Source organism: Sapajus apella, unplaced genomic scaffold, assembly GCF_009761245.1.
Source record: "Sapajus apella isolate SASKATOON/1434 unplaced genomic scaffold, GSC_monkey_1.0 scaffold18, whole genome shotgun sequence".
Classification (NCBI taxonomy): Eukaryota; Metazoa; Chordata; class Mammalia; order Primates; family Cebidae; genus Sapajus; species Sapajus apella.
The window spans coordinates 22659396-22673242 of NW_022436958.1; the positions used below are offsets into that span (position 1 = coordinate 22659396).

Genomic DNA, 13847 nt, shown 5'->3' on the forward strand with positions numbered 1-13847 from the left:
CCCTCCCTCCCTCCCTCCCTCCCTCCCTCCCTCCCTCCCTTCCTTCCTTCCTTCCTTCCTTCCTTCCTTCCTTCCTTCCTTCCCTCCCTTCTTTCCTTCTTCCTTTCTTTTATTTTCTCTTTTCTTTTCTCTTCTCTTCTCTTTTTTTCTTTTTCTTTTTCTTTCTCGGATTTCATTCTTGTTGCCTAGACTGGAGTACAATGGCACAGTCTCAGCTCATTGCAACCTCCACTTCCTGGGTTCAAGTGATTCTCCTGCCTCAGCCTCCCAAGTAACTGGCATTATAGGCACCCACCACCGCACCTGGCAAATTTTTGTATTTTTAGTAGAAATGGGGGTTTCACCATGTTGGCCAGACTGGTCACAAACTTCGGACCTCAAGTGGTCCACCCACCTCAGCCTCCCAAAGTGTTAGGATTGCAGGCGTGAGCCACCGCACCCGGCCAGCAGCTGGAGATTATGAGCACAGAAAGACTTCATTGGAGCTGTGCCTTAAGATTTACGTGTTGTCTCAGTCAGTTCGGGCTACTCTTAACAAAAATACCATAAACTGAGTGGTTTATAAACAACAGTAATTTATTTCTTAGAGTTGTGGAGGTGGAAAATCTAGGATCAAGGTACTCTGCAGATTTGTGGTCTGGCAAAGGCCTACTTGCTGGTTCATAGACAGCCAGCTGTCTTTTTGCTGTAACCTTACATAGTGGAGGGACAGACAAGCTCCCTCTTTTATAAGGACACTAATCCCATTCATGAGACACAGACATTCAGACTATGGCAGCAGAGTAGGATGGAGTAGGTCTGGAAAGAGACTAGGGTTCAGAACAATTGAAAAATGGTTTCAGTAGTTAAGTAAGATGATAAAGTCTCAAATTAGATCAGGTTCAGGGAAGAAGAGGTGGTGATTGGAAGATTCTCGAGGAATCACAAGTACCTGGGAACTGGAAGAGACAGAGACAACAACTCCATGCCTTTGAGACCATATTAAGGGACACTGGAGGAGTGGGAACTCTCTGTTTGGTTTGAGTTCAGTTCAGGCAGGTAGACTTTGAAGTGCTGATGGAACATCTTGGCAAGTGTCCAGCCACCAGCTGGAAGATCAAACTGGGTCTCAAGAAAGAACTCAGGTTATAAACTGGTCAGCCGTTTGCTTGGGGGTAATGCTGTGAGACTAGGCAAGTTAGATTAGGGAACCAGGTCATTGACAAAAAGGGCTGAGAAACTGGTATTTCATTTGTGAGCTGGGACTAAGGTACAAGGAGCACCAGCTAGAGGGACAGGAAAAGACCCCACAAGACCACAGTATTCTGGGAATCCTAGATTTTTCCCTCTGTGTGTCACTTACGACAATTGCCACTTTCTCCCTTGCAGGGCAGTACTTGCAAGGCTGTAGGTCTATAGGAAAATCAAAAGAGAAGGCGTACGACAAAAAAAAAAGGAAAAAGAAAAGTTACTGTGCTTAACAGGGCTGTTTCAGGAGACTTGTGAAAGTCTATGAATTGAGGTTACAAGTATGTGATAAGGAAATGGAATTAGTGAGGATAGACCCCTCTTTTACCCCTAAGAAATAAAGCAGATAAAGATGGAAGATCAGTTACTAGGATGAGAGTTGTGTGCAGCTGTGGATTTCATTTAACACAATTACAGACTTAATTCAGGAGTTCTGAAAGTGGAGGCTGTGGACTTCTAGGTGTCCCCGAGACACTTTCAGGGGTTTGTGATGTGAAAACTCTTTTTATAGTAATCCAAAACCCTTTTATAATAACACTGAAAAGATATTTACATTTCCCTTGTGTTGACATTTCGCACTGATCCTGCAAAAGCAATTGTCAGTAAAGCATCTGATACCTTAGTATGTGTCAAGGCACTGGCTACACTGGCAGTCCTGGTGTTCGTCACTGCCACGTGCTGGCATCACAAATAATTCACTGAAGAATGTCCTTGACGAAGCATGAAAAGTAATGTTATTAAATCTTGACCCTTGAAGACCCATCCTTTTAATATTCTGTGTGATGAAATGGGAAGTCTATGCAAAGCCTTTCTGCATGCTCTGAAGTCTGATGGTTGTCTCCAGACAGCACTTGTGTGATTGAATTGCAAGCTGAACTCACTACTTATAAAATGGAACGTAGTTTTTATTTGAAAGAATGACTGATAAACCATAGTTATTCTGAAGTAGGTATTTGGTACACTTTTTCTTTAAAAGGAATGAAATTAGCCTGGCACTTAGATTTAAAAAAAAAAAAAAAAAAAAAAAACTGACAGGATTAGTTGCCAATGATAAAACTTGACCTTTCAAATGAAAATTAGGTTTTCTGAGAAATTTTACATCTGTCACATTGAGTTTGATGGTTTCCCAAGACTTTTCAGTTGAGATCTCTGGTAATGTGATGCTTTAATATTATGTGATAAAACTTGTCAACATTTTCAAGATCTGCAAAACCATTATTTTCCAAATGACCCAATGCATAATGTTACACAATCTTGCATGGGTAAAAGATCCATTTAAAGTGTAAAACAGACCACTGGATCTTACTTTAGCAGTACAAAAAATTAATTGATGCAGATTGCGTCAACAGTGGAACTTACCTTTAAAGAATTGCTGTTTGTTGGCTGGGTGCAGTAGCTCACACCTATGATCCCAGCACTTTAGGAGGCTGAGGCAAGAGGATTGCTTGAGCCCCAGGAATTTGTAAACAACCTGGGCAACATAGTGAGACCCGTCTCCAAAAAAAAAAAAAAAAAAAAAAAGGGAGTTGCTGATTGTCAAGCTTCGGCTAGGTGTCAGAGAAGAATATCTATAATTAACTGAAAAGATTCCTCTCTTTCCCAGTTACATATCTGTCTGAGGCTGCAGTTCTTCACATGCTTGAACCAAAAATACTTATCCCCACAGATTGAACACAGAAGCAGTTAGGCAAATCCAGCTGTCTTCTATTAAATTGGACATTAAAGTTTGTAAAATTATAAAAACAATGCCATTCTTCTTAACTAATCTTTAAAATCGAAAGTACAGCTTTTTACCTATGTACCCATAAAAATTAAAAATTAGTTTTTTAATTAAAATATTAATCATTAACTTGAAATTTTATGACCTTAAAATGAATTAACAATTTAAAAATTCTTAGTTTTAATTTCTGGTATGATAAATATCAATAGACATAACCCTCATAAGCCAAAGCTCTTTGCAGTCCCCAGTTTTTAAGAGTGAATCTTGAGACCAAGAAGTTTAAGAACCTTCTGGCTTTAGAGGAAGGAAAAGAGAGGGAGAAAACAGAAGTGAGGACATTGATCTGAACTCTGATAGTCCTCTAGACTTAACAGGATGAGACTTTGAGTTGAGTGGTGGATGCTGAAGAATAAAAGGCTAATTCAGGAGGCAGTTTGACAGAAATAGTAAGTTTGGTGACATTCTCAATATGGAGTGGATGACATGAAAATTTTGAAGGTAGCTGCATGATAACTATGTTTTAGTATTGCAGACCGGAAACAACAAATTATTGACAGAAACAAAGCAGGCCCATGGATAGGTGTTCCTTTTTATTTTTATGTTTTTGAGATGGAGTCTTGCTCTGTCACCTAGGCTGGAGTGCCGAGACAGGATTTCTCCATGTTGGCCAGGCTGGTCTTGAACTACTGACCTCAGGTAGTCCATCCAACTCAGCCTCCCAAAATGCTGGGATTACAGGTATGAGCCATGGCATCTGCTCTGTTCCTTTTTAAATACTGTTTTTGGAAATCTAAGGAGTCTGGGAATTGATGGCTGAGAAGGAGCAGGCAGAAACAGGGAAAATAATTGAAGTAGGAGTCACAGAAGGCAGGAGGTTAAGGAAGAAGCAGGTCATGGATAGATAGAGGCAGAGGATTAATGTCAAACCAAGGGCCTGTCTCATTTAGCAGACTTGATTCACAAGTGCTATCTTGGACACTTGGAATTAAGTCAGTTGTTCAAGGTCACATAGATAGTGAACTGATGAATGTCGTCAACAATACTCGGTGTTCTTTAGAGTCTGAGGGGAGGACAAGAGTGGAGGAGAGACTCTTCTCTATGGAATGATACTTGGTCATCACTAGGGACCTGCAGTCCCCCACTGGCTTTAAGAAGAGGGAATGATTGGAATGGAAAATGAAAGCAGTAAGGTGCAGGCCAAATTGGGATGATTTGGTAAGCAGAAAAAGGAGGGTGATTGTTACGGAATAGTGAGTTTACAAAAACATGTTTGAAGCAGAAAAATTAGGACCGGAAAGCTATGTAAGACATATAAGCACACTTGAAAATAGAATATGAACTTATAAAACCAGAAAATAATAGCAAGGAAGTGTGGGCTCTTGGTGTTTAAGTTGGTAGAGATAGTGACCAATTCTATAGCATCTTGTGGTTTATAAGCTGTTTCTCACACACATTTGTTTTGAGCCACAACCTGTAGGAAGTGGGTACAGCCACTTCCCTCACTAAGAAAGTACACTTGAGAAAAATTCAGTCCCTGAAAGGATCTGGATGGTGGTTAGCACTGAGAACACCCTGGCTTCCCAGACAGTGGAGACGATGGGAAGATGACTGAAAGGGCACTGATGGTTTGAAGTTATGATGGCAGTAGTTGGGGAGCTGGTCAGTTTGTGGAATGCCCCTTAGCATCTGTGCCCCCAAGTATAGTCCACCAGGGGGTGAGCAGCTGAATAGAGGCAGGCAGGAAGTGATTCAAGGACTTCCCGTTACCTTTCTCCATGCAGTAAGCCTTTCATGTTGTGTGATACTGAGGGTTCCATGGATGTGCTATGGGGAGGAATATTCGCTTTCCACTTGTTTAATGAATTCCTAGGGCATGTGATGCCAATTATTCTCTCAACTCCAAATATGGCCATCATACAGTCTTTGGATATTTAAATCTGTGAAATGTAAAGTGAAGTCTTCTCTCCAGCCTTTATCCCACTGGTATTGGGTAATGTACACCCATTATTGATAAGTGACTTACTATTAACTACATAAATGAAAATAGACTTGCTATTTAGAGTAGTCCATTTGAATTTGACTTGGAGGTGCTTTTGTAGTAACTAGCTTAGAACCACCTGGCTGTTCTGATCTCAATATTTAGTGAACAGTATGCAAGTAGAAATGTATTTCTATTTCACAGTGTATCCATGTGAGTTCCTAAGCAACTCATCTCTCCCAAGATGGCTCAGTGACACTTCTCCCAGGGATCCTTCTGCCAGAGTGAGAAGTTCAGTGAGAGAGGGCTCTGTGCATTAGGGAGGGAGAGATTCAGACAGTTTCATGTGGATTAAGGAATTCATACTGAAGGGGACTTTTTAAGGGGAAGATCACTGGGATGACATTTTAGAAGACAGAATATGAAAAGACAGGAAGCCTTTGGAGGAAATAAAATTGCAATGCCTTAATGGATATAAACATGAAGTAAATAATGTCTGTTTGTTCATCTCAACACTGGGTGAGGGTTTAGAACTTGGATATCAACAAAGTCCAGTTCATACAGTTAAGGGAACAGTTAATCATGAATTTGGGTGTCCCTTTTCCTTTTTTTGTTTTGTTTTGTTTTTGAGACAGCCTTACTCTGTTGCCAAGGCTGGAGTGCAGTGGTACAATCTCAGCTCACTGCAGCATCTACCTCCTGGGTTCAAGCAATTATCTTGCCTCAGCCTCCCGAGTAGCTGGGATTACAAGTGCCTGCCACCACACACAGCTAATTTTTATATTTTTAGTAGAGACGGGGTTTTGCCAGGTTGGCCAGGCCGCTCTCGAATTTCTGACCTCAGGTGATCTACCTGCTTCAGCTTCCCAAAGTGCTGGGATTACAGGCGTGAGCCACCGTACCTGGCCTGGGTGTCCTTTTTCAATTCAACTGCTCCCTAACTTAACTGAAGTGGGTTGGACGGTGAGTTGTTTCTGAATTTTAAAATAATGACACACTTGAGAACCTGGAATATCTGTAGGTACAGTGTGGGGGCGGCAGCAGCAGCGACTGTGCTGGGGTGTTGCAATCCTCCCGCTGCACGAAGGACCTACACAGGATCAGGGTCCTCCTGCCAGTCCCAAGTGAGCCGCAGGCGTGGCCCTGTTTGTTGTCGAGGTGAATTCTGTGGAGCCAAGTTTGTGCAGCTGCTCTCTGTGCCTACACAGCAGCTGCCAACTGGGAGTCGTTTCTGGCTCTCTCCCCAGAGTGTTTCAGGTTGAACCAGAAGCTAGATGTTCTGGGGCATAATCACAATCGGGAGCAGTGTGGAGATTGTTTCGAAAGGGAAGCGGGGTGTGGAGTGGAGAAACGGCTAAGAGCTGCCCCCTCACCCACTTCTTCCCCTTTCCATCTGCGCCCTGTTCCCTCCCTCCAGCCCAGCTGCCACCTGAGATAAAGCAGCTGCCCTTCTTGGGCCTGGGGCAGGGGCGGAGGGAGGGCGGTGCCATCCTGTTCTGAGGGCCTCAGCCCTTGGGTGTGCCTGGGTGTGCTGATCTGGTTTGGTCCCCGCCCTCCTTTCCCAAATGCCCAGCTACTTTGAGAATCAAAATATGCTTTGAGGTAGGAAGGGACCTCCTGTAGAGCGGCATTGGCATGTGGTTGACCCACCCTCGGGTGGCTCCCTTTCCCTGTGTTGGCTTGGAGCCATTGCCCTTCTTGTTTGGTTCACATGAACCAGAAGCATCAGGGCTCCTTTAACCCCAAACAGTCAAGCCTTGGTTTCTGTACACCTGTACTTTTCCAGAGCAAGTAAAAAACATCCAAGCTGGCAAACCATTCTTCCTACCCCAAACATTAGGAGCTTTTGCGAGCAAGCAAGGGGTGGGACACTTTTCCTTTCTTGAAGATGCTGCCAGTGTAGTTTTCCTTGTAGCTGCTATCCTGGGTGCATGACTTGGAAAACTGATATGTGAGTGAGAATAAGACAGAGGGCCTTTGCAAAAGCTTTGCTTATTTTGATTTTTGTGGTTCCTTACAAAAGGCAAAGTGAGCATTGAACTTTATTGATGCTATTGTAGCTCAGTGGCAACATCACTGTGTTGTTTCCTCATTTTATTTTTTCTAAGACCTTTACCCATTATCTGCAGATTTTTACATCTAAGCAGAATAGTTTCATGTGAGTCTAGGTACCTAGACAATTAATAAACAAGAGCAAAATATTGAATGACTATGTCATAGGTTACTTGTTGTTAAGTTCTAACTTCTGTAAGCAACTTGCTTTGTACATTTTTCATCCCCTGATGCAAACTGATATTAGAAGGTGAGAAGTGTTAGAAGGATGTGGATATCGTTTTATTTCTTGGCCATAATTAAGTGCCTTTGGGCTTTTTAGGTACAGGGTTAACCTACAGCTCAACATTTAAATCCAACCATAAAATTCTCTTAAGTACAAAAAGCCAGATGACCAACCTCAAGGAGAACCCGAGAAAACTGGGCTTTCCCAGCATTGCTGTGCAGCATTCTGAGAATATAGCTTGATTTTTCTACATCTTTACATGGACAACAGTGTGATACTGGGTCTTGTCTCCTGGGACAGGTTTCACTGTGATTTTAAATCTTTGTTTCAGTGTGGATTCTCCATGATTGACCGTCAAGTCGAAATCCGGGTTTTGACTTCTATTGTGGGATGTGCACAGCAAGTTTTCCATCAAAGTTTCCACTGTCTTGCCCCTGTCTTGTTTAATGAGAGCTTGGATTTCAGTTTTACCCTTAATAGCCTGGGTCTCTACCAGCATGCCCCTAGGGTTTTTGCTTTATTTCAACCTCCAGTGGGCGTTAGCCACCCTGCACTCTATAAGGGTAACACGAAGGACGGGCCTTTTCTTACACAAGCGAGTGTCTGAAGTACCCGTTTTCACATGACATGGAATTAGGAATTGCCGTCAGATAACACTGGGCTTTTTTGATTCACCCTTTGCACTTGGAGTTTTTGTTTTACTGTTTCCTTAACCTGTCACAGTCCCTTAATTAGAATGTATTGCTACAGGACAGGCCGCATTGTCAAACTTTGTGCGAATTTTATAAAAACGCACAAAATCGCCAGACAAGCAGCTGTAGTGTGAACTCATCCAGATGCATACTGAAGCTCCCCAGGGGGCCATCTTCATTGTTTTCTTTCTTTGTTCCAGAAGCAAAGGCCGATAATGAACCGAGCTGTTCACCGGCAGCTCAAGAACTGTTGACAAGGCTGGGATTTTTACTGGGAGAAGGGATCCCAAGTGCCACACACATAACCATTGAAGACAAAAATGAAACCATGGTAATGCCCGAGGAAGATACTACATTGCATACCTCTTCAGAGGATGAATGGAGCAATAACCATCTTCTCCCTTTCCTTGAGTGGGGAAGTCGTTGTTCAGTTAAATGAGTTCTGGGCTGTTGTGTACTGAAATTTATTTCAACAGTGTGGTTCTGGGTTTTTGTAGTGGGGAGGTGGGGAAAAGCAGAAAGAAGCAGAACATAAGAAAATGTCCACTTTAACCTTCCAGTCACCACCCAGAGAATAATGACTACGTGAATTAAGGAGGCTAAAAGAATTCCTTCATAATGATACCAGTACTTTTACCTTTATAGCACATTCTTCTCATCTGGTTGCTTTGGTATATGCTTTCCTGTGCTTTTTTAGCTGTTGAGATTTTGGAGGTTCACTGGGGTGAGGAAAAAATTTATAGGAGATGAGGCAGAGACAAAATAAGATGAGATCAAATGGTTCATCTGTCAGGAGAGCACTTCTCCCTCCAAGGGAGCAGCAGCATGCACCCTGCCACTTCCCAGATGTGATGTGTGCGTCTGAATAGCAATGCAGAATGGAGCCTCTACCCCTGGTGAAGGTCTCTGCTCTGCAAGGGAGGGTGTCATGTGTTGATTGAGACCGCAGTGGTCACCAGTCTCCATCCCCTGATTGCAGAGCCCATAAATCTTTAGGAATTGAATCAGGTCACTGTGCTCGTGAAACATTATAAAAAAAGATTTCCCAGGTTTTCTGTACAGAGGTCAAATAACCCATTTGTCTTCTGCAGACTTCAAATGAAAGGAAGTCTGCCTGTTTGCCATTTCTGTTTTACAAATGTGCATTCTCACTAAATTATTGTTAAGACTGACCTTTTAATAAAACGGAAAATCACAAAGGAGGGGAAGAGAAGAAAGGTATTTCTCCCTTAAAATTGGGAAGACCACATATACATTTATATAGATACAGCTCCATGTATCCATATCTATACACACATATCTCTTTAGATTTTTTTTAAAAACTTCCGTTTTCCTGTTCTTAGTTTTATTGTTTTAGTGTCAAAAACAAAAGCATGTGTCAAAGCATCCTGTGTAAGCCGTGCTAACTCCTCCTTCCGTTCGTCTTGCAGTGCACAGCTCTGAGCCAAGGCATCAGTCCTTGCTCCACACTAACAAGCAGCACCGCATCTCCTAGCACCGATAGCCCCTGCTCAACCTTGAATAGCTGTGTCAGCAAGACGGCAGCCAACAAAAGTCCCTGTGAGACCATTAGCAGCCCTAGTTCCACCCTGGAAAGCAAGGACAGTGGAATTATAGGTAAGAAGCACACTGCTCGGTAATGTAATGGCTCGAAGCTCGTCAACCAGAGCATTCACCAGGCACTTCCTCAGAGGGTTTTAGCATGGTCTGTGAAGGTCAGTCTGCCAGGGCCTGCTTTGCTCTTTGCGGGCAGCACTGGTTCCATGTGGAACTGAGAGAATGAAGCATTGGCTTTTAATATTCCTTGATGTTTACTTTATAACACTCAGCTTATTTGTTTAAAAAAAGGAATTCCAGATAAGATCTGGTCTGTGAAATTACAAAAATCTTTGCTCCTCCATAATAAGTTCCATTTGTTGCACATCAGGTCCCACTGGGGCACATGGCAGAGCCGTGAAATTCCTGCATATTAGGACGTCATATTAGCCCAATCTCAAGGTCACTTATTTCCCTGATGATAGCTCAGGGGTATGTTCTGTAGTTTTTTAATTACAGGATTTTCTGCCTTTTGAGGCCAGCATTTTCTAAGGATAACCTCCCTGAGCCTCCACACCCACACAGTAAACATGGTTGTCCTGAAGTTTGGGGGTCAGGAGACATGGGTTCCAGTCCTGACATTTAGGCCAATTTGCCAGGTGACTTGAGCAACATTTAATTTACCTTTTTGCACCTTTTCTTTCTATAGAAAATTAAGATTTTGATTAATACAGTAGTTTTCAGTCCCAGGTGTGTATTAGAATCATCTATGGAATTTAAGAGTCCTTATTTTTACATCCATCCCAGACAGATTGCATTTATGTTTCTGTAGGTGGGCTCCAGTGTCTGTGTGTAACTCAGGTGTCTAGCTAGGTACCTTTCAGATAACAGATGGGGAGACCGCTGGAGGGTTTGTTCAGGCCTTCCTCTCTTCCAAGATTATATTGCAGTTTCACAGTAGAGCTCTTCTGAAAGATTTAACTCCCCCTTTGCTGAGTTATGCACATATCTTTGAGGGATCGTTTATGTTTTATTGTGGACTGAATGCCACTTCCACATTAATATGTAATCAAATGGAATGAACCACATTTGAAATCCTTATTTTCTTTAGTCACCTGTGATTTCTTCTAAGTGTAATTTGGAAAAACAGGCAGCAGGTTCATCCAGTTTGCACTTTGGAGATTGCCCCAGAAGGTCTGTGAGATTCCTGGGGTTGTGTTGTGGGCTCTCTGGTGTAGACCTCACTGTAGTTTGGTGAGGGGCCCCTCAGCTTAAGGAAAGCAGCTTCTTGCAATAATTTTCAGCTGAATCAGAATCTTTAGTGTATTTTTGTTTTATTTTGTCTTCATTGCTTTATTAAGATGAAATTCACATACCACAATATTCACTCATTTGAACCATTGTATGGTTTTTAATATATTTAAAAAGTTGTGCAACTATCACCATCACCACTATCTGATTGTAGAACATTTTCATTATCCCCAAAAGAAACCCTGTGACCATTATTAGAAGGCACACTCTATTTCCTATCCCAAGCTCCCCAGTCTTGGTCAACCAGTGATATGTTAATACTTTCTGTCTCTGTAGCTTATTCTGGACATTTCATATAAATGGTGGGCTGAGTTTTGTGTAGCAAATTTAAATTCCTTTCACTCAGCTTGAAGGCCTTCCAGTGAGCTTATTCTGTTAATTCCTCATTCTCATCTTACCCCGCTTCCTCAGCTGCTGTTTAGTCTAGTTTAGCTAATTTTTCCCAACATTACTTCTGTTCTTATGCCCTGTCTCTTCTGAGCTGTCCACCATAGATAGATCTTTGGTATTTATTCTGAGAAAACAAGATGACTTTCTTCACACTATTCTTGGTTCTTCTGAAATTTTATCTCCTGCAGATAATTTATTTTCAAGGATGTGGCCAGTGCAGCACGTTTTCTTTTGTACATCCTGGACTTTGACATTACGTGCCTCTGATTATAACCAAATTTTTTTTTTTTTTTTTTTGCTTTATTACAAACTTTTCTTGAGACAGGGTTTTGCTTTGTTGCCCAGGCTGTAGTGTAGTGGTGCAGTTGTAGCTCATTGCAGCCAAACTCCTGGGCTAATGCAATCCTCCCACCTCAGGCTCCCGAGTAGTTGGGACTATAGGCATGTGCCACCACACTTAGCTCATTAAAATTTTTTTTTTAAACATATCTCACTATGTTGCCCAGGCTGGTCTCAAATTCAGGGCCTCAAGCAATCCTCCCACCTAGGCCTCCCAAAGTACTGTGATTACAGGCATGAGCCGCTGTGCCTGGCTGAAACTTTTAATAATTGAGAGCCATCCATTCATTTATTGCTCTTTCTCTCTCATTGAGATACAGTGCCACAATTTTTAAAGTATTCTAAGCAGGAAAGAAATGGTACTGGTTTGATTTTTTGTGTTGTACTGCAGGAGGTTCGTTCTTCTTTTTTTTCTTTCTTTCTTTCTTGACAGAGTCTTACTCTGTCACCAGGCTGGAGTGCAGTCTTGGCTCACTGCAACCTCTGCCTCCCGGGTTCAAGTGATTCTCCTGCCTCAGCCTTCCAAGTAGTTGGGTTTATAGGCACACACCACCATGCCCAGCTAATTTTTGTATTTTTAGTAGATACGGGGTTTCACCATGTTGGCCAGGATGGTCATGATCTCTTGACCTTGTGATCCACCTGCCTCAGCCTCCCAAAGTTCTGGGATTACAGGCATGAGCCACTCATCCAGCCAAGAGGTTCTTAATATTTAATCTAATACAGTCCCACCCCGTAGCTGACTGATTAGACCCCTTCTTTTTTTTTTTTTTTTTGGTGACAGAGTCTTGCTCTGTCGCCAGGCACCAGGCTGGAGTGCAGTGGCGCAATCTTGGCTCACTGCAACCTCTGCCTCCCAGGTTCAAGCATTTCTTCTGCCTCAGCCTCCCGAGTAGCTGGGACTAAGGCACATGCCACCACACCCAGATAATTTTTGTGTTTTTAGTAGAGACAGGGTTTCACCATGTTGGCCAGGATGTAGACCCCTTCTTGTATGCTCCCCATAATGCCTCAGTATTCCCCTTCAGTATATTTTTTGTTATTTAATTTTGTCTCCAGATATAAACAGAGTTCTCATTATTCCAGGTATCTACTAGGTTCCTGGCATGGTGTTGGAAATGAGAAATTAAGAAAAGAGAAGTGTTACCACTGTCAAGTTGCATTGGGGGAGGGAACATTCAGTTTATAAACAAGCCATGCAGGATCCCCATTCCACGTGGGCTTTGTCAGACCTTTCAATGTCTGTGTTGTAAGCTCTGCCTTGATGACAGAGTAGTTCATTTCATGATACTGAAGCTGCATTTTTCCTCTGCTCAAGCCAACATGTTCCCTTAACTTGGCTGAGCATGAAATGTAGCAATTGGAGGTGAAAGCAGAAGGAATTAGGAGGCGGCCGGTAAGTCCTTCTCATCCAGAAGACCCCGTCTCTGGAGACCTTGCCTCCCACTCTGTTCTTCTGCAGAATGCAAGGACTGTACAGGGATGAGAGGGAGGCACTGCTGTTGACAACGTCCTCTATTCTCTCTCCTTCCATGACCTGCAGAATTAGAACCTGTTGCCAAGGGCACACTGGAGGTGTGGTAGGGAGGAGAAGGAAAATTCACAAGAATTTCCTCTCCAGGAAGACTGTAGCCACAGGTCTTTGAAGAGGCAGGAGTGGTGGGGACATAAAGGGAGAAGAGCTTCCTCTTAAATCAATTCAGGGTGTGCAGGTTCCACTGCCTCTTCACAGAGCAAGTATCCATGACTCAGTCGTGGTTCTGTGATTGCTGGAGTAGGGGTGTGCCTGTTTCCATCTGAAGAACGTGCCTGTTAGAAGGTGTAGCCTGGGAATGGCAGCTTTTGGGCATCATCAGTGTTTCACAGAGTAAAGTATTCAAGAGCACCATGACCTTACTGGACAGAGATGAAGATGAGATGGCCTCCTGCTTTGAAAGACCTAGCAGTGGGTTGTAAAACAGGCTGATAAGGATCCATGCTCCCAGTTACATAGCACCTGGAGAAGGCGGGAAGAGGCTTTCCATTTAATTTTCCATTTTACATAGTTTAATGCTTGTCAGCCAGTATCTCTGGGGTTGGAATTGCAAAGGCTTTGGGGGTGGACTGGTGCAAAGTGCACACAGCTGCCGAGGCCTTGCGAGCTTCGGGCAGCAGGAGGCTCAAAGCAGGCTTCCATGTAAAGTATCCACATGGTCTATTCAGGGCAGTTGGGGGAAATTTCAGATAGTGCTAACCCGTCCTTTAAAATTCCTGGACCTCTCTACTCTTTAAGCAGATTTCCATCGTGTTGGTTATATTTAACCTAAATATTTTTGCCCAGCAGATGCAGAGACAGTAAGCTTGTGTTCCCACATGCCCAGGAACCCAGTTTAGAAA

General features: G+C 42.9%; 1 protein-coding gene across 12 annotated transcripts in view; it reads left to right on the plus strand.

Moving 5' to 3' along the window:
* The window catches only part of TANC1 (tetratricopeptide repeat, ankyrin repeat and coiled-coil containing 1), a 267662-nt gene that overhangs the window by 176513 nt on the left and 77302 nt on the right, over positions 1-13847 (plus strand). For 8 of the 12 annotated variants that reach the window (XM_032286481.1, XM_032286476.1, XM_032286480.1 and 5 more), the window contains 2 exons: positions 8096-8226; positions 9326-9512. The exons of 1 other annotated variant lie outside the window; for it this stretch is intronic. In XM_032286481.1, coding sequence (XP_032142372.1) covers positions 8096-8226; positions 9326-9512 — 318 coding nt within the window. The remainder of the gene's footprint in view (positions 1-8095; positions 8227-9325; positions 9513-13847) is intronic. 3 more of the 12 variants (XM_032286479.1, XM_032286483.1, XM_032286487.1) reach the window with 2 other exon arrangements.